Here is a 21,426-nt window from a genome sequence, read left to right on the forward strand (position 1 = left end):
TCAAAGGCGCTTTGGAAGTCCTTTTCCGGAGTGTCCTTCAAGCAGCGAGTCGAAGCTGCGTTGACCTGTGTTATGGTCCCATGGCGGTGTCCTTTGTGGGCTGTCTTCACTCAGGGCAACAGGAAAAAGTCCAGCAGGGCCAGATCGGGACTGTAGGGGGGCTGAGGAAGTGGTGCAATGCTGTTCTGGGCCAGGTAGTTGTTGACTATGAAGCTGGTGTGGCTTGGTGCTCAGTCATTTTATCAATTCCTACATGGTCCGCGATCATTTGAACACTTAACCGCAGGTCTGAGTGCAAGACCTCACGCACACCTTGCACACTGTCCTCGTTTCTGCTCGTGGACTGGCATCCTGCACAGGGTTCGTCTTCCACACTTTCTTGACCATCTTTAAAGCACTTGTAAAACAGTAGCTTTTGATAGGCTTTCACTCCCGAAGACTTTCTGGATCATGGTTATCGTCTCCATAGCCGATTTACACACAGAATTTAATGACGTAGCGCTGTTCTATAGACCGTTGCATTTTTTATCTTCAACTGAGCCTAGGGACATGAGTCCACTAAAACCACACAACGAACCACACGAAATTTCGTAGGCGACTGACGGCCAATGTGTGTTGAAGCTGACTTCCCCCTCCATCGAACCCACCTGGAGCATACAGGCTGCAACGTACAGTCACAGCAGACTTTTTATACAAACCCTGTAGTATGGTAAGCTGATGCTGGTGACATGTTGTATAATAGATGGGAGTAATCCTAGGCTTAGCATACTACCCCTTTACACTGGGACACCTGTATTGCACAGGTTCTGTGGCCAGCTGACGTCAATCCTGCATGTCCCCTGGTTTTATTCGGCTAGAGAAGTGGTCTCAATCTGTGGGTCCTGACCCCAAAATGGGTCCCACCATTCTCAGTATTGGGTCGCGACTCCAAGTTATTGACCATCAGTCTGATGACACTTCTAATTTTAGTCAGGGATTCAAGGAGTTGGAAATATTTGTTGAATTGTCTGTTACTTCAGACTCCTCCCATCACTCTGTACCTCCACAATGCTTTTATGTAGGTGCTGTCTGCTGACTACACCTGTGTTGTGCTGGGTTATGGTATATCAGACTCCTCCCATCACTCTGTGCCTCCACAATGCTGCCATGTAGGTGCTGTCTGCTGACTACACGTGTGATGTGATGGGTTATGGTATATCAGACTCCTCCCATCACTCTGTGCCTCCACAATGCTGCCATGTACGTGCTGTCTGCTGACTACACCTGTGTTGTGCTGGGTTATGGTATATTACACTCCTCCCATCACTCTGTGCATCCACAATGCTGCCATGTATGTGCTGTCTGCTGCCTACATTTGTGATGTGATGGGTTATGGAATATTAGACTCCTCCCATCACTCTGTGCCTCCACAATGCTGCCATGTAGGTGCTGTCTGCTGACTACACGTGTGATGTGATGGGTTATGGTATATCAGACTCCTCCCATCACTCTGTGCCTCCACAATGTTGCCGTGTATGTGCTGTCTGCTGACCACACGTGTGATGTGCTGGGTTATGGTATATTAGACTCCTCCCATCACTCTGTGCCCCCACAATGCTGCCATGTACGTGCTGTCTGCTGACTACACCTGTATTGTGCTGGGTTTTGGTATATCAGACTCCTCCCATCACTCTGTGCCTCCACAATGCTGCCATGTATGTGCTGTCTGCTGACTACACGTGTGATGTGATGGGTTATGGTATATCAGACTCCTCCCATCACTCTGTGCCTCCACAATGCTGCCATGTATGTGCTGTCTGCTGACTACACGTGTGATGGGTTATGGTATATCAGACTCCTCCCATCACTCTGTGCCACCACTATGCTGCCATGTATGTGCTGTCTGCTGACTACACGTGTGATGTGATGGGTTATGGTATATCAGACTCCTCCCATCACTCTGTGCCACCACTATGCTGCCATGTATGTGCTGTCTGCTGACTACACGTGTGATGTGATGGGTTATGGTATATTAGACTTCTCCCATCACTCTGTGCCTCCACAATGCTGCCATGTAGGTGCTGTCTGCTGACTACATGTGTGATGTGATGGGTTATGGTATATCAGACTCCTCCCATCACTCTGTGCCCCCACAATGCTGCCATGTATGTGCTGTCTGCTGACTACACATGTGATGGGTTATGGTTTATCATATGACATGGTTCAACTTATTCAACTCGGCAACAGGAGACTTTTTCTACCATTACCAATACCATACCTCCCAACTTTTGAAGTTGGGAGGTCGGGACGTTCGCGCTCCCGAAAAGGGGGCGTGGCCTCCCGAAAATGGGCGTGGCCTCTCGGGGTGACGCGAAATCCGGCCACGCCCCGTTTTCGCCGCTCGTCGTCGCTTAATAGACGCTGTGCGCATGCGCACAGCGTCTATTCTCGGCAAGCTGGGGGGGCTCCCAACTGCGTGGTTTATATCTCCCAACCGTCTCGGGAAGCCGGGACTGCGGTAAGCAGTACCGGGATGACGGGACATCGGCCGTAAATCGTGAATGTCCCGCCGAATCCGGGACGGTTGGGAGGTATGCCAATACTATATTCAAGTTCCCGAACCAGTCTGCAGAGAATCCCCACAGGGGTACAAGTATGCCAGGTTGAGAACAGTTGGATTAAAGGGAACTAAGTATAAACCAGACCTGGACAAGACCCCGGAATGCCGGACCGGACTTTGAATCTGCATTCTAGAGTTTGTAGTGTCTGGTCCAGGGGTACACTGTCCGGGCGGGCGGGCTGTAATAGCTTTCACCAAGGACATGGGGAAGGGGAGATTACAGCCTCCCCGTGTGGTCCGGACCGTTCCGGTTTTTGCTACATACCCAGACTATATAGGGAGGCTTTATTCTCCCCCTCCACCTCTCCCTGGTGACAGGTCTCACAGGCAGCCCCCCGAACAGGACACCCCCGGACCGGAGGCTACAAGCTCCAAAATGCAGAGTTTGATGTCCGGTCCGGTGGTCCGGGGGTTTTGTCCTGGTCCGGTTTTTACCCATACCCAACATTATGTGACACCTTCATCTGAGCCTGCCGCAGCCGCTGCACCTCCAAGCCGGAGGCTGTAACACATTAGGAGCAAGGAAAAGATTCAGTTGCATTTATAATGTAATGTGGCCGTCCCTTCACTACCATTCCTGCCCCAGGCCTCAGGACTACAGCCCACCAATGGGTGAGTTATAATCCATACCCTACAAAAATAATAACAATAATAACAACATCAGGAGTAATTACTAAAGCAGATCAGTGTTGTGTTGCCCATGGCAACCAGAATCTAGCTATCCTTTCTGTATTGCAGAAATAGATAGAATCTTGTTGCTACAGGCAACACCAGCTTGTACACACCCCAGCCAGAAGGGGGCAGCCTTGGTGTATACAGAAGCAGGGAGCTGTGTGAAGACAGATCCCTTCCGCTGTCACTCACTGCACAATATTGTGTAACGAGTCTGACCCCAGCCTACATGATACTGGAAGTGACTCCGTTGCTCAGCACCAGCTGTTTCCATGACCACTACAAACGCCGGAAGTCCGCCTCGGCCGCATGACAGCTGATCAGTGACGCACCTGCCAATCACGAAGTGCGCTGGGCGCGGCCTCGCAGGCAATGCGGACGGTGATTCGGTAATCCCTCGTGTGGGCGGGGACCGGTACCCGGAAGTCTCCGTGCTGGCCATGGCGAGCTGTGTGCGGGATCCCTGTGGGCTCCTGTGCATCCTGCTCACCTACCTGAGCCTGGGCTACGCCGACTATGTCATCCTCCGGCACATCCTGCTGCACACCTTCTCCGGGAGGTGAGGGGTTGGTGGGTGGGACCGACAGGTGTACAAATCGGGTCTGTGGGAGGTATACACAGTTGACAGGTATAGGTATACAGGGTTGCTACCTGCCCCTCTCCTTCAGGGAGAATATGCTCTGTTCCTGGGCTTCCCTGGTAATGTATGATTGCCATCACCTGTGGTGACACCTTATCAGTTACCTAGCTCCCCACAGGTGCTGGTAATCGTACATTATCCATTCCTCCCAGCATGCCCCTCTCCAGGAGTACACAATGCTCTGCTCCTGGGCTTCCCTGGTAATGTATGATTGCCAGCACCTGTGGTGACACCTTTCTTATAAGTTACCTAGCTCCCCACAGGTGCTGGTAATCCTACATTATCCATACCTCCCAGCATGCCCCTCTCCAGGAGGACACAATGCTCTGTTCCTGGGCTTCCCTGGTAATGTATGATTGCCAGCACCTGTGGTGACACCTTTCTTATCAGTTACCTAGCTCCCCACAGGCGATGGCAATCATACAGTATCCATACCTCCCAGCATGCCCCTCTCCAGGAGGACACAATGCTCTGTTCCTGGGCTTCCCTGGTAATGTAGGATTGCCAGCACCTGTGGTGACACCTTTCTTATCCGTTACCTAGCTCCCCACAGGTGCTGGCAATCATACATTATCCATACCTCCCAGCATGCCCCTCTCCAGGAGGACACAATGCTCTGTTCCTGCCCTTCCCTGGTAATGTAGGATTGCCAGCACCTGTGGTGACACCTTTCTTATCAGTTACCTAGCTCCCCACAGGTGCTGGCAATCATACATTATCCATACCTCCCAGCATGCCCCTCTCCAGGAGTACACAATGCTCTGCTCCTGGGCTTCCCTGGTAATGTATGATTGCCAGCACCTGTGGTGACACCTTTCTTATCAGTTACCTAGCTCCCCACAGGTGCTGGTAATCCTACATTATCCATACCTCCCAGCATGCCCCTCTCCAGGAGGACACAATGCTCTGTTCCTGGGCTTCCCTGGTAATGTAGGATTGCCAGCACCTGTGGTGACACCTTTCTTATCAGTTACCCTGCTCCCACACAGGTGCTTGTAATCCTACATTATCCATACCTCCCAGCATGCCCCTCTCCAGGAGGACACAATGCTCTGTTCCTGGGCTTCCCTGGTAATGTAGGATGGCCAGCACCTGTGGTGACACCTTTCTTATCAGTTACCTAGCTCCCCACAGGTGCTGGCAATCATACATTATCCATACCTCCCAGCATGCCCCTCTCCAGGAGGACACAATGCTCTGTTCCTGGGCTTCCCTGGTAATGTAGGATTGCCAGCACCTGTGGTGACACCTTTCTTATCAGTTACCCTGCTCCCACACAGGTGCTGGTAATCCTACATTATCCATACCTCCCAGCATGCCCCTCTCCAGGAGGACACAGTGCTCTGTTCCTGGGCTCCCTGGTAATGTATGATTGCCAGCACCTGTGGTGACACCTTTCTTATCAGTTACCTAGCTCCCCACAGGTGCTGGCAATCATACATTATCCATACCTCCCAGCATGCCCCTCTCCAGGAGGACACAATGCTCTGCTCCTGGGCTTCCCTGGTAATGTATGATTGCCATCACCTGTGGTGACACCTTTCTTATCAGTTACCTAGCTCCCCACAGGTGCTGGCAATCCTACATTATCCATACCTCCCAGCATGCCCCTCTCCAGGAGGACACAATGCTCTGCTCCTGGGCTTCCCTGGTAATGTAGGATTGCCATCACCTGTGGTGACACCTTTCTTATCAGTTACCTAGCTCCCCACAGGTGCTGGCAATCCTACATTATCCATACCTCCCAGCATGCCCCTCTCCAGGAGGACACAATGCTCTGCTCCTGGGCTTCCCTGGTAATGTATGATTGCCAGCACCTGTGGTGACACCTTTCTTATCAGTTACCTAGCTCCCCACAGGTGCTGGCAATCATACATTATCCATACCTCCCAGCATGCCCCTCTCCAGGAGGACACAATGCTCTGTTCCTGGGCTTCCCTGGTAATGTATGATTGCCAGCACCTGTGGTGACACCTTTCTTATCAGTTACCTAGCTCCCCACAGGTGCTGGTAATCGTACATTATCCATTCCTCCCAGCATGCCCCTCTCCAGGAGGAAACAATGCTCTGCTCCTGTGCTTCCCTGGTAATGTATGATTGCCAGAACCTGTGGTGACAACTTTCTTATCAGTTACCTAGCTCCCCACAGGTGCTGGTAATCGTACATTATCCATTCCTCCCAGCATGCCCCTCTCCAGGAGGAAACAATGCTCTGTTCCTGGACCTCCCTGGTCAGGTATGGCCATGTGTTATATATACGGGGCAGTACGGATGGTGTAATGGTTACATTACTGCCTCACAGCACTGAGGTCATGGGTTCTATCCCCACCATGTGTTATATATATGAGGCAGTACGGATGGTGTAATGTTTAGCATTACTGCCTCACAGCACTGAGGTCATAGGTTCTATCCCCACCATGTGTTATATATACGGGGCAGTACGGATGGTGTAATGGTTAGCATTACCGCCTCACAGCACTGAGGTCATAGGTTCTATCCCCACCATGTGTTATATATACTGGGCAGTACGGATGGTGTAATGGTTATATTACTGCCTCACAGCGCTGAGGTCATGGGTTCTATCCCCCCATGTGTTATATATACGGGGCAGTACGGATGGTGTAATGGTTAGCATTACTGCCTCACAGCACTGAGGTCATGGGTTCTATCCCCACCATGTGTTATATATACGGGGCAGTACGGATGGTGTAATGGTTATATTACTGCCTCACAGCGCTGAGGTCATGGGTTCTATCCCCACCATGTGTTATATATACGGGGCAGTACGGATGGTGTAATGGTTAGCATTACTGCCACACAGCGCTGAGGTCATCAGTTCTATCCCCACCATGTGTTATATATACGGGGCAGTACGGACGGTGTAATGGTTATATTACTGCCTCACAGCGCTGAGGTCATGGGTTCTATCCCCACCATGTGTTATATATACGGGGCAGTACGGATGGTGTAATGGTTAGCATTACTGCCACACAGCGCTGAGGTCATGGGTTCGATCCCCACCATGGCCCTAACTGCGGAGTTTGTATGTTCTCCCCGTACTTGCGTGGCTTTCCTCTGTGTACACTGGTTTCCTCCCACAATCCAAAAATATACTGGTAGGCTAATTGGCTCTCAACAAAATTATCCCTAGAATGTCTGTGTGTGCGTGTACATGTGGTAGGGAATATAGAGTGTAAGCTCCATTGGGGCAGGGACTGATGTGAGTGTTCAAATATTCTCTCTACATCGCTGCGTAATATGTGTGCGCTATATAAGAAATGTTAATAATGGGGTCTGGGGGAGATAACAAAGGTATGGGGAGGTATACAGAGGGAGTATACGCAGCTGACAGGTATAGGCGTGTGGGAATGGAGTACAGAGAAGAACACAGGGGAAGTACAGTATATGCAGGTGTAGGAATGGGTTTGGGGGAGGTATATGCAGGTGACAGGTTTGGAGGTGTAGGAATGGGTTAGGAATACAGGGGAAGTATAAGAATGGGGTATGGGGTCGTACGGATAGACAGCTGACAGGTATAGGAATTGGGTCTGGGGCAAGTATACACTGCTATACCCCTATATACTGCTGACAGGTACCCATATACTGCTGACAGGTACCCCTATACTGCTATATATACTGCTGACAGGTATAAGGGTATAGGAATGAGTCTGGGGCAGGTAGTAGGAATGGGTTCTGGGGGACAGTTCTAGGGGTGTCTTGTTATACTAATTGTTGCTTTCCTCCTAATGTGAAGCATCTGGTGCCCTCTTCATGCTGTTGGTTTTAACCTGATCGTGTTCATGCTGTTGGCCTGTCACACCAGGGCCGTGTTCTCTGACCCAGGTAACCTGTTCCTCCTTTAGCAGCTTTATCATATAGTTTGTTTTGTTATTCCTAATTAAGTCCCCCACACACATAGACCTGTGGAAGTATGCCTGGGCTCTTTGTAGGTGGAGTAGACTTTGGCACTTAGCAACCTCATTGAATCTTTCAGGTACGGTCCCGTTGCCGGAAACAGCCATCGATTTCTCCGACTTACGTAGCACTCCACGCAAAAGTGACCGGGTAAGCTGCGATGTCAGTAAATAACATGAACAGGTCACTTTGTCATGTGTCTCTGAATGGGAGGAGCCATCATGATGTGGGCAGGGTTACCTGTGCACTGGGCGTAATCTTAGGCAGACACCAAGTGCCTGTTTGCATGAAGCCACACTGAGAATATTCTGCTGCGTCCTACATAGGTGCGGATGGGGCTCTGTTTATCCCCTGGACTCTCACACAAATATGGCAGCGGCAGTAAGGAACCTGGGAGTGATTTCCTTTGTGCCGACAAAGGTCCTCTGGCATTATTGATTGTTGCCCATACAATACACCTTTATGTGCTGGACATCCTGTTATATTTGTATCTAGGCCGCTTCTCATGGGATGGGCCTTACACCCCAGAAATGCCCTCTAAGCCCAGTGTATGCACAGCCAAGGTTCCACCATCTTTTCTCAGGCTGCACAGTGTGATGCTTGGTCTCCAGCTGCGGAGAACATGACTGATACAGGTAGTCACTATGTACCTATGTCTTGGCAGAGCAATGAGGATTGGACGGTGTGTAACCGATGTGAGACATACCGGCCTCCGAGAGCACACCACTGCCGTATATGCCACCGCTGCATACGCCGCATGGACCACCACTGTCCCTGGTACGTGCCTTGTCTCCTCTATACCCCCCCCCCCCCGTATACACCGCATGGACCACCACTGTCCCTGGTACGTGCCTTGTCTCCTCTATACACCCCCCCCCCCCACTCTATACACCACATGGACCACCACTGTCCCTGGTACGTGCCTTGTCTCCTCTATACCCCCCCACTCTATACACCACATGGACCACCACTGTCCCTGGTACGTGCCTTGTCTCCTCTATACCCCCCCCCCCCCACTCTATACACCACATGGACCACCACTGTCCCTGGTACGTGCCTTGTCTCCTCTATACCCCCCCCCACTCTATACACCACATGGACCACCACTGTCCCTGGTACGTGCCTTGTCTCCTCTACACCGCATGGACCATCACTGTCCCTGGCACGTGCCTTGTCTCCTCTATACCCCCACTCTATACACCACATGGACCACCACTGTCCCTGGTACGTGCCTTGTCTCCTCTATACCCCCCCCCCCCACTCTATACACCGCATGGACCATCACTGTCCCTGGTACGTGCCTTGTCTCCTCTATACCCCCCCCTGTATACGCCACATGGACCACCACTGTCCCTGGTACGTGCCTTGTCTCCTCTATACCCCCACTCTATACACCACATGGACCACCACTGTCCCTGGTACGTGCCTTGTCTCCTCTATACCCCCCCCCCCCCCCTGTCTACGCCACATGGACCAGCACTGTCCCTGGTACGTGCCTTGTCTCCTCTATACCCCCCCCCCCCTGTCTACGCCACATGGACCATCACTGTCCCTGGTACGTGCCTTGTCTCCTCTATACCCCCACTCTATACACCACATGGACCACCACTGTCCCTGGTACGTGCCTTGTCCTCCTCTATACCCCCACTCTATACACCACATGGACCATCACTGTCCCTGGTACGTGCCTTGTCTCCTCTATACCCCCACTCTATATACCGCATGGACCACCACTGTCCCTGGTACGTGCCTTGTCTCCTCTATACCCCCCCCTGTATACGCCACATGGACCACCACTGTCCCTGGTACCTGCCTTGTCTCCTCTATACCCCCACTCTATACACCACATGGACCACCACTGTCCCTGGTACGTGCCTTGTCCTCCTCTATACCCCCACTCTATATACCGCATGGACCACCACTGTCCCTGGTACGTGCCTTGTCTCCTCTATACCCCCACTCTATACACCACATGGACCACCACTGTCCCTGGTACGTGCCTTGTCTCCTATATACCCCACCCTATACACCGCATGGACCACCACTGTCCCTGGTACGTGCCTTGTCTCCTCTATACCCCCCCTCCTGTATACGCCGCATGGACCATCACTGTCCCTGGTACGTGCCTTGTCCTCCTCTATACCCCCACTCTATACACCACATGGACCATCACTGTCCCTGGTACGTGCCTTGTCTCCTCTATACCCCCACTCTATATACCGCATGGACCACCACTGTCCCTGGTACGTGCCTTGTCTCCTCTATACCCCCCCCTGTATACGCCACATGGACCACCACTGTCCCTGGTACGTGCCTTGTCTCCTCTATACCCCCACTCTATACACCACATGGACCACCACTGTCCCTGGTACGTGCCTTGTCCTCCTCTATACCCCCACTCTATATACCGCATGGACCACCACTGTCCCTGGTACGTGCCTTGTCTCCTCTATACCCCCACTCTATACACCACATGGACCACCACTGTCCCTGGTACGTGCCTTGTCTCCTATATACCCCACCCTATACACCGCATGGACCACCACTGTCCCTGGTACGTGCCTTGTCTCCTCTATACCCCCACTCTATACACCACATGGACCACCACTGTCCCTGGTACGTGCCTTGTCTCCTATATACCCCACCCTATACACCGCATGGACCATCACTGTCCCTGGTACGTGCCTGGTCTCCTCTATACCCCCCCCTGTATACACCACATGGACCACCACTGTCCCTGGTACGTGCCTTGTCTCCTCTATACCCCCACTCAAGGCACGTACCAGGGACAGTGGTGGTCCATGTGGTGTATAGAGTGGGGGTATAGAGGAGACAAGGCACGTACCAGGGACAGTGGTGGTCCATGTGGTGTATAGTCTCCTCTATACCCCCACTCTATACACCGCATGGACCACCAATGTCCCTGGTACGTGCCTTGTCTCCTATATACCCCCCCCTATACACCGCATGGACCATCACTGTCCCTGGTACGTGCCTTGTCTCCTCTATACCCCCACTCTATACACCACATGGACCACCACTGTCCCTGGTACGTGGCTTGTCTCTTCTATACCCCCCCCTGTATACGCCACATGGACCATCACTGTCCCTGGTACGTGCCTTGTCTCCTCTATACCCCCCCCCCCCCTGTATACGCCACATGGACCATCACTGTCCCTGGTACGTGCCTTGTCTCCTCTATACCCCCCCCCTCTATACACCACATGGACCACCACTGTCCCTGGTACGTGCCTTGTCTCCTCTATACCCCCACTCTATACACCACATGGACCACCACTGTCCCTGGTACGTGCCTTGTCTCCTCTATACCTCCACTCTATACACCACATGGACCACCACTGTCCCTGGTACGTGCCTTGTCTCCTCTATACCCCCCCCCCCTCTATATACCGCATGGACCACCACTGTCCCTGGTACGTGCCTTGTCCTCCTCTATACCCCCACTCTATACACCGCATGGACCATCACTGTCCCTGGTACGTGCCTTGTCTCCTCTATACCCCCCCCCTCTATACACCGCATGGACCACCACTGTCCCTGGTACGTGCCTTGTCCTCCTCTACACCGCATGGACCACCACTGTCCCTGGTACGTGCCTTGTCTCCTCTATACCCCCACTCTATACACCGCATGGACCACCACTGTCCCTGGTACGTGCCTTGTCTCCTCTACACCGCATGGACCACCACTGTCCCTGGTACGTGCCTTGTCTCCTCTATACCCCCCCCCCCCTGTATACACCACATGGACCACCACTGTCCCTGGTACGTGCCTTGTCTCCTCTACACCGCATGGACCACCACTGTCCCTGGTACGTGCCTTGTCTCCTCTATACCCCCCCCCCCCCCTGTATACACCACATGGACCATCACTGTCCCTGGTACGTGCCTTGTCTCCTCTATACCCCCCCCCCCCCCTGTATACACCACATGGACCATCACTGTCCCTGGTACGTGCCTTGTCTCCTCTATACCCCCACTCTATACACCACATGGACCACCACTGTCCCTGGTACGTGCCTTGTCTCCTCTATACCCCCCCCCCCCCCTGTATACACCACATGGACCACCACTGTCCCTGGTACGTGCCTTGTCTCCTCTATACACCGCATGGACCACCACTGTCCCTGGTACGTGCCTTGTCTCCTCTATACCCCCACTCTATACACCACATGGACCACCACTGTCCCTGGTACGTGCCTTGTCTCCTCTATACCCCCCCCCCCTGTATACACCACATGGACCACCACTGTCCCTGGTACGTGCCTTGTCTCCTCTATACACCGCATGGACCACCACTGTCCCTGGTACGTGCCTTGTCTCCTCTATACCCCCACTCTATACACCACATGGACCACCACTGTCCCTGGTACGTGCCTTGTCTCCTCTATACCCCCCCCCCCCCCCCACTCTATACACCACATGGACCACCACTGTCCCTGGTACGTGCCTTGTCTCCTCTATACCCCCCCCTGTATACGCCAAATGGACCACCACTGTCCCTGGTACGTGCCTTGTCTCCTCCATACCCCCACTCTATACACCACATGGACCACCACTGTCCCTGGTACGTGCCTTGTCTTCTCTATACCCCCCCCCCCCCACTCTATACACCACATGGACCACCACTGTCCCTGGTACGTGCCTTGTCTCCTCTATACCCCCCCCCACTCTATACACCACATGGACCACCACTGTCCCTGGTACGTGCCTTGTCTCCTCTATACCCCCCCCTGTATACGCCAAATGGACCACCACTGTCCCTGGTACGTGCCTTGTCTCCTCCATACCCCCACTCTATACACCACATGGACCACCACTGTCCCTGGTACGTGCCTTGTCTCCTCTATACCCCCCCCCCACTCTATACACCACATGGACCACCACTGTCCCTGGTACGTGCCTTGTCTCCTCTATACCCCCACTCTATACACCACATGGACCATCACTGTCCCTGGTACGTGCCTTGTCTCCTCTATACCCCCACTCTATACACCACATGGACCATCACTGTCCCTGGTACGTGCCTTGTCTCCTCTATACCCCCCCCCCCTCTATACACCGCATGGACCACCACTGTCCCTGGTACGTGCCTTGTCTCCTCTATACACCGCATGGACCATCACTGTCCCTGGTACGTGCCTTGTCTCCTCTATACCCCCCCCCCACTCTATACACCGCATGGACCACCACTGTCCCTGGTACGTGCCTTGTCTCCTCTACACCGCATGGACCATCACTGTCCCTGGTACGTGCCTTGTCTCTTCTATACCCCCCCCCCCCTCTATACACCACATGGACCACCACTGTCCCTGGTACGTGCCTTGTCTCTTCTATACCCCCACTCTATACACCACATGGACCACCACTGTCCCTGGTACGTGCCTTGTCTCTTCTATACCCCCACTCTATACACCGCATGGACCATCACTGTCCCTGGTACGTGCCTTGTCTCCTCTATACCCCCCCCTGTATACGCCACATGGACCACCACTGTCCCTGGTATGTGCCTTGTCTCCTCTATACCCCCCCCCCCCTGTCTACGCCACATGGACCATCACTGTCCCTGGTACGTGCCTTGTCTCCGCTATACCCCCCCCCCCTGTATACGCCGCATGGACCACCACTGTCCCTGGTACGTGCCTTGTCTCCGCTATACCCCCCCCCTGTATACGCCACATGGACCACCACTGTCCCTGGTACGTGCCTTGTCTCCTCTATACCCCCACTCTATACACCACATGGACCACCACTGTCCCTGGTACGTGCCTTGTCTCCTCTATACCCCCCCCTGTATACGCCAAATGGACCACCACTGTCCCTGGTACGTGCCTTGTCTCCTCCATACCCCCACTCTATACACCACATGGACCACCACTGTCCCTGGTACGTGCCTTGTCTCCTCTACACCGCATGGACCATCACTGTCCCTGGTACGTGCCTTGTCTCTTCTATACCCCCCCCCCCCCCTCTATACACCACATGGACCACCACTGTCCCTGGTACGTGCCTTGTCTCCTCTACACCGCATGGACCATCACTGTCCCTGGTACGTGCCTTGTCTCCTCTATACCCCCCCCCTCTATACACCACATGGACCACCACTGTCCCTGGTACGTGCCTTGTCTCTTCTATACCCCCACTCTATACACCACATGGACCACCACTGTCCCTGGTACGTGCCTTGTCTCCTCTACACCGCATGGACCATCACTGTCCCTGGTACGTGCCTTGTCTCTTCTATACCCCCACTCTATACACCACATGGACCACCACTGTCCCTGGTACGTGCCTTGTCTCCTCTCTACCCCCCCCCCCCCCCCCCGTATACACCGCATGGACCACCACTGTCCCTGGTACGTGCCTTGTCTCCGCTATACCCCCCCCTGTATACGCCGCATGGACCACCACTGTCCCTGGTACGTGCCTTGTCTCCGCTATACCCCCACTCTATACGCCAAATGGACCACCACTGTCCCTGGTAGGTGCCTTGTCTCCTCCATACCAACACTCTATACACCACATGGACCACCACTGTCCCTGGTACGTGCCTTGTCTCCTCTATACCCCCCCCCCCCCTCTATACACCGCATGGACCACCACTGTCCCTGGTACGTGCCTTGTCTCCTCTATACCCCCCCCCCCCCCCACACTCTATACACCGCATGGACCATCACTGTCCCTGGTACGTGCCTTGTCTCCTCTATACCCCCCCCCACTCTATACACCGCATGGACCACCACTGTCCCTGGTACGTGCCTTGTCTCCTCTATACCCCCCCCCCCCCCTCTATACACCACATGGACCACCACTGTCCCTGGTACGTGCCTTGTCTCCTCTACACCGCATGGACCATCACTGTCCCTGGTACGTGCCTTGTCTCTTCTATACCCCCACTCTATACACCACATGGACCACCACTGTCCCTGGTACGTGCCTTGTCTCCTCTACACCGCATGGACCATCACTGTCCCTGGTACGTGCCTTGTCTCTTCTATACCCCCACTCTATACACCACATGGACCACCACTGTCCCTGGTACGTGCCTTGTCTCCTCTACACCGCATGGACCACCACTGTCCCTGGTACGTGCCTTGTCTCCTCTATACACCGCATGGACCATCACTGTCCCTGGTACGTGCCTTGTCTCCTCTATACCCCCCCTGTCTACGCCACATGGACCATCACTGTCCCTGGTACGTGCCTTGTCTCCGCTATACCCCCCCCTGTATACGCCGCATGGACCACCACTGTCCCTGGTACGTGCCTTGTCTCCGCTATACCCCCCCCTGTATACGCCACATGGACCACCACTGTCCCTGGTACGTGCCTTGTCTCCTCTATACCCCCCCCCCCCCTGTCTACGCCACATGGACCATCACTGTCCCTGGTATGTGCCTTGTCTCCTCTATACCCCCACTCTATACACCACATGGACCACCACTGTCCCTGGTACGTGCCTTGTCTCCTCTATACCCCCCCCCCTGTATACGCCAAATGGACCACCACTGTCCCTGGTACGTGCCTTGTCTCCTCCATACCCCCACTCTATACACCACATGGACCACCACTGTCCCTGGTACGTGCCTTGTCTCCTCTATACCCCCCCCCCCCCCTCTATACACTGCATGGACCACCACTGTCCCTGGTACGTGCCTTGTCTCCTCTATACCCCCCCCCCCCCTCTATACACCGCATGGACCACCACTGTCCCTGGTACGTGCCTTGTCTCCTCTACACCGCATGGACCATCACTGTCCCTGGTACGTGCCTTGTCTCCTCTATACCCCCACTCTATACACCGCATGGACCACCACTGTCCCTGGTACGTGCCTTGTCTCCTCTATACCCCCCCCCCCCCCCCTGTCTACGCCACATGGACCATCACTGTCCCTGGTACGTGCCTTGTCTCCTCTATACCCCCACTCTATACACCACATGGACCACCACTGTCCCTGGTACGTGCCTTGTCTCCTCTATACCCCCACTCTATACACCGCATGGACCATCACTGTCCCTGGTACGTGCCTTGTCTCCTCTATACCCCCCCCTGTATACACCACATGGACCATCACTGTCCCTGGTACGTGCCTTGTCTCCTCTATACCCCCACTCTATACACCACATGGACCACCACTGTCCCTGGTACGTGCCTTGTCCTCCTCTATACCCCCACTCTATATACCGCATGGACCACCACTGTCCCTGGTACGTGCCTTGTCTCCTCTATACCCCCCCCCCCCACTCTATACACCACATGGACCACCACTGTCCCTGGTACGTGCCTTGTCTCCTCTATACCCCCCCCTGTATACGCCAAATGGACCACCACTGTCCCTGGTACGTGCCTTGTCTCCTCTATACCCCCACTCTATACACCACATGGACCACCACTGTCCCTGGTACGTGCCTTGTCTCCTCTATACACCGCATGGACCACCACTGTCCCTTATACGTGCCTTGTCTCCTCTATACCCCCCCCCCCTTTTATATGCCACATGGACCACCACTGTCCCTGGTACGTGCCTTGTCTCCTCTATACCCCCCCTCCTGTATACGCCACATGGACCACCACTGTCCCTGGTACGTGCCTTGTCTCCTCTATACCCCCACCCCCTCTATACACCACATGGACCATCACTGTCCCTGGTACGTGCCTTGTCTCCTCCATACCCCCACTCTATACACCACATGGACCATCACTGTCCCTGGTACGTGCCTTGTCTCCTCCATCTCTCCGCCTCCCCCTGTATACACAGCGGCCTTATTGCCGTCTTACTTTTTCTTCTCCTGCAGGATCAATAACTGCGTCGGGGAACTCAACCAAAAATACTTCATCCAGTTCCTTTTCTATACAGGTAAGTGCTCCTCAGTCAGCTGGGTTACCTGAGAGGCGAGAGATGGATTATATAATGGCACGCCCTGGCAACCAGCGAGCAGGAGAACAACCTTTCTATTGTTATTAGGGAAATGACAAAGGTATAGGTGATATCTGGTTCTCCTACTTAGCCGGAAGGTGGAACCATTCTTTAGCATAAATAAAATATCCTGTCAGTGGCAGCAGCGTGGTGGCACTGTTAGTCAGGTACTCCTGATCTCCAGCAGGTGGCAGTATCTCCAGTCTCTTGTTTGTTACAGGGCTGACCAGCCTGTATGCCATGAGCTTAGTCCTGGCCGCTTGGCTATGGCCAGAGAAGAAAGGGACGGTGGATGATTCTGAGAAGGGAGCCCCTGCTCACAGCCACGTCCAGATGTAAGTAAATACCAATTCTGCTGCACGCACACACCGTACCATTGGAAGTACTAACTAACCTGGGTTCCCTCCCGGTCTCTGCCCAGCGCACACTGCATCCTCCTGCTCGTGGAGTCGGTGCTCTTCGGTCTCTTCGTCACTGTCATTTTCTATGATCAGGTGAGTGTCTCTCATCCATCCCGCAGGCATCTGTAATACGGGAGGTACATCCCCGGGTCTCACCATACGGCTTTCATCCCCAGATAATGTCCATTATTATGGATGAGACCCCGATAGAGCAGCTGCGGAACAGACTTCTGAAAGAGGCGCGCAAAGAGGTCGCCCACACCCGCAAACCAAAGATGGCTCTCCTGCGGGAAGTGTTCGGCAGAGGTGAGACCACACCCAGGAGGTGTCTGGGACGGCTCTGTCTGGTTTTTTAATTTAAGTTCATTTCTGATTGTATAAATAACTCATTTACAGCAAGGCAACTCATATTGGGCCAGATGTACTAAGCTTGACAACCAGCTCCTAACTGCCATGTCACAGGTGGTTTATCACTCTCCATTATATCACTTTTTCAAGGCTTAGTACATCTCGCCCATAATGCTTTTGATATACAGTAGCTTTAAAATTACAATAAAATCTCTGAGCACCTCGCACAAGCTTTTACATTTGACCAGAGCATCTCTGAGAGTGCGGCCTATCCAGTCGCTGGCTCCTAGTGACATCACTGAGAGTGCGGCCTATCCAGTCGCTGGCTCCTAGTGACATCACTGAGAGTGCGGCCTATCCAGTCGCTGGCTCCTAGTGACATCACTGAGAGTGCCGCCTATCCAGTCGCTGGCTCCTAGTGACATCACTGAGAGTGCGGCCTATCCAGTCGCTGGCTCCTAGTGACATCACTGAGAGTGCGGCCTATCCAGTCACTAGGAGCAAGTGACATCACTGAGAGTACAGCCTATCCAGTCACTAGGGGCCAGTGACATCACTGAGAGTGCAGGCTATCCAGTCACTTGGAGCCAGTGACATCACTGAGAGTGCAGGCTATCCGGTCACTTGGAGCCAGTGATATCACTGAGAGCGCAGGCTATCCGGTCACTTGGAGCCAGTGACATCACTGAGAGCGCAGGCTATCCGGTCACAAGGAGCCAGTGACATCACTGAGAGCGCAGGCTATCCGGTCACAAGGAGCCAGTGACATCACTGAGAGCGCAGCCTATCCAGTCACTAGGAGGCAGTGACATCACTGAGAGCGCAGCCTATCCGGTCACTAGGAGGCAGTGACATCACTGAGAGCGCAGCCTATCCGGTCATTAGGAGGCAGTGACATCACTGAGAGCGCAGCCTATCCGGTCACTAGGAGCCAGTGACATCACTGAGAGCGCAGCCTATCCGGTCATTAGGAGGCAGTATAAATCACTGAGCGTGCAGCCTATCCAGTCACTTGGAGCCAGTGACATCACTGAGAATGCAGCCTATCCAGTCATTAGGAGCTAAGATATCCATGAACTGCAGGCTGTATTGTCATGAATATTGTGTAGGACACAGGTACATGTTAGCATGAAATTAGGCGATTACTACGAAATCATTCCCTTTTAGCACTATGTGTTCTAGATATAAATGTGTAACATACAGGTCATTCCTATTTGGTGTAAATGGTGCGACTTGCTGTGTCGTTACATCACCAGCAGCAGCTCCCGGTCTCTCACCAGAATTGCTCAGAGCCCTATAGGGGCTGCATTGTGTGAATTCGGGCCGCAGTAATACCCACCTGCTGCACCTGTGAGATTATCGCAGCTAATAGGAATGACCCCAATACGTCATGTGACTCTGAAGATCCCGCCCAGTAACGCTTCAGTATGGCCCAATCCTGAACCACCTGTAACATCTTTCTCTCCCCATGTAGGTTACATGATTTGCTGGTTTTTCCCGTGCAACAGCCCCCCGACCTCTGGGGGTCCTGCGTACAGCTACCTCCCAGACTATGATGTGTAAGAAAGGGGCCTATCATCTCCCCAATGCCGGTACCACCCTTCCTGGAGTACTCTCGCTGACTCCCCATAACCTGATGGTAATAGGGTCTGGTCACCCTGTTCTCCTCGCCTAGGAAGGTTTTGCTGACACGTTTAATCTTTGCACTATGGCTACATTGCTCCGTGTTACATGTCCCAGGTTTAGCACTTGCCCATCGTTCTGCAGACTCTGTGGAGACTCCTAAGCCCTCTTGTTATACTGTGTTGTATTCCTCATGTCACAATTCTGTGCACTGGGTTGTGATCAGCACATTGCTAATGCTCACTAACCTTCCTGTAGTTGGTGGTGATGTCCTGTAGAGGGCGCTGATCTGAGGAAGGACTGGAAGCAGCAATGCATGACTGTGATTGTAGGTTTGGGTGCTGCTAAGGTGCGCCCTCATACCACACAGTGGCGGCTGCCACCTTATGTCATGTACCGGCAGCCCGTCTGCCCGCTGTACATGAGCAGTATTTCTTGTAGCACTTGTTCTATGACTTCTGGCATCCTGTGTGTGAACGCACGGACATCACCGCGAATATCTCCCTCTTGGTGACAGGGTACAGCCTTCCCAAACCATGGGGTGTTCTGCTCTCAGATCAAATGTTGTGTATATTTTGTGTGTTATTTATGTTGTGTAATAGTCTGGTTCAGTGTCTGTAATGGAATAAGAGAGGCTGCTGCTAGCCGAACATGGCTCCTACCGGGCTGAGGGCACCTTGTACCGTTGGGCGACCGCCGCCTGAACACTGGCACCATCGCTTGATATGTATACGGCCTGTCCCAGGACCCCACGCAGTGCATGTTTCCCAGATCTCCTCACAGAATCACAAGTGAAATAATTAGCTCCACCTGTGGCTCTTATCAAATGTGTCAGTGACTGATGAGTGCACCTGTGCAGCTGCCGGGTGAGCTGGGAAACGTAAACTCTGTGGGGTCCTGAGGACTGCGTTTAAGAACCCCTGCTCTATTGTATATAGAGGAAACCTGTCTGTAATATCACATGGTCTTCACACACTTATGTGCATTATGTTGTCTAATGCTAGGTACACACCAGAACCATCCTGATCAGATCATGTGATGGTCGCACAATCTGCATCCGATCTGCTCCCAATCTGATCTGGATCCAGTTGAAGGGATCTTTTACAATCGTTCAGAATTGGAATGAAATTGGGGGAATTGAGGCCAAATCCTTCTGGTGTGTACCCTACATAAGTCCTGGGAATTAATGTAAGATCTATTTATCTTGGAAGGACCAATGTAAACCTGGAATGTTACAATTTATATTTAAACCTTGAAAGGTACAGTGCACTGTTCAGTGTAACCCTGCGATTCCACCTGTGTAATGAAGCCAGGTAGACCAAATGTACAGTGCACTGTTCAGTGTAACCCTGCGAATCCACCTGTGTAATGAAGCCAGGTAGACCAAATGTACAGTGCACTGTTCAGTGTAACCCTGCGAATCCACCTGTGTAATGAAGCCAGGTAGACCAAATGTACAGTGCACTGTTCAGTGTAACCCTGCGAATCCACCTGTGTAATGAAGTCAGGTAGACTATTACTACATCAGGTGGTGACAGACAACAGACGTCTCTCTGTCACCCCTACGACAGTGTGTGCGTAAATGCTGCAATCGCTGGTTTAGAACACACACATGTTATCTGTGGTAGCAAATCACACGTGATATATGGTAAATGTCACTTAGGGCCTTATTTTGGTTCATTCTTTCTGACAAAATCCTTCTTAGATGGACAAAACCATGTGCACTGCAGGGGGGGCAGATGTAACATGTGCAGAGAGAATTAGATTTGGGTGAGTAATTTTGTTTCTGTGCAGGGAAAATACTGGCTGCTTTATTTTTACACTGCAATATAGATCTCACTTTGAAGTAAAACCCCACCCAAAACTAATTCTCTCTGCACAAGTAACACCTGCCCCACCTGCAGTGCACATGGTTTTGCCCATCTAAGAAGGATTTTGTCAGAAAGAATGAACCAAAATAAGGCCCTTAATGACTACTAGATTACTGTTACTTTTAACGCCAAGTGCTTTCTTATAACTTTCAATGTACATAATAACTCAAAGTATTTACATATCTCTGCCAGCAGTGTGCTGGTGCCCTGTGGCAGATTTACTATATAGGTGAAATCCAAAGGTGCACTTATCCTAGCCAGCAGCAGGGGGTGCTGTTTACACACTTTTTTCTCCTGCTCACACTACTTGCGCTGGCATTGGCTTCTTTCACAGGGAGCCACGTTACACATCCCTCTCACTTTTGCATATCAGGACTAGGAAATCTATGGCTGTAATGGAACTACAAATACCAGCATGG

General features: G+C 52.7%; 2 protein-coding genes across 7 annotated transcripts in view; one reads left to right on the forward strand and one right to left on the reverse strand.

Annotated features, from left to right (window-relative positions):
- The window catches only part of PPOX (protoporphyrinogen oxidase), a 26,725-nt gene extending 22,894 nt beyond the window's left edge, over positions 1 to 3,831 (reverse strand). The window contains exon 1 of one of the 5 annotated variants that reach the window (XM_083167655.1): positions 3,766 to 3,831. Coding sequence is in view for 1 of the 5 variants with exons in the window: in XM_083167651.1 (XP_083023777.1) it covers positions 3,464 to 3,545 (82 nt within the window). In the remaining 4 variants the exon portion in view is untranslated. Of the gene's footprint in view, positions 1 to 3,384; positions 3,407 to 3,463; positions 3,583 to 3,765 lie in introns of those variants that run through there. The other 4 variants (XM_083167653.1, XM_083167651.1, XM_083167657.1 and 1 more) reach the window with 4 other exon arrangements.
- Positions 3,095 to 20,842, forward strand: LOC146050577 (palmitoyltransferase ZDHHC3-like). 2 transcript variants are annotated; one of them, XM_083167659.1, is made up of 9 exons: positions 3,095 to 3,211; positions 7,666 to 7,754; positions 7,906 to 7,976; positions 8,491 to 8,603; positions 16,643 to 16,704; positions 16,985 to 17,099; positions 17,186 to 17,258; positions 17,342 to 17,471; positions 18,988 to 20,842. In XM_083167659.1, the coding sequence occupies exons 2-9, from the start codon at positions 7,712 to 7,714 to the stop codon at positions 19,074 to 19,076; spliced, it is 696 nt and encodes a 231-aa protein (XP_083023785.1). In that variant the 5' UTR covers positions 3,095 to 3,211; positions 7,666 to 7,711; the 3' UTR covers positions 19,077 to 20,842. The 2 variants fall into 2 exon arrangements, with proteins under 2 accessions (XP_083023785.1, XP_083023784.1); XM_083167658.1 differs by lacking the exon at positions 3,095 to 3,211 and adding an exon at positions 3,651 to 3,830.
- Positions 20,843 to 21,426: the final 584 nt, after the last annotated feature.

Source organism: Crinia signifera, chromosome 12 (genome assembly GCF_055691185.1).
Source record: "Crinia signifera chromosome 12, ASM5569118v1, whole genome shotgun sequence".
Classification (NCBI taxonomy): domain Eukaryota; kingdom Metazoa; phylum Chordata; class Amphibia; order Anura; family Myobatrachidae; genus Crinia; species Crinia signifera.

Excerpts from the sequence above, each read along its gene's own strand:
- LOC146050577 (XM_083167658.1), top strand. The coding sequence starts at position 3,712 with ATGGCGAGCTGTGTGCGGGATCCCTGTGGGCTCCTGTGCATCCTGCTC. Across the intron at positions 3,831-7,665 it reads CTGCACACCTTCTCCGGGAG|CATCTGGTGCCCTCTTCATG; the intron begins GTGAGGGGTTGG and ends CCTAATGTGAAG. Across the intron at positions 17,100-17,185 it reads GCTCACAGCCACGTCCAGAT|CGCACACTGCATCCTCCTGC; the intron begins GTAAGTAAATAC and ends GTCTCTGCCCAG.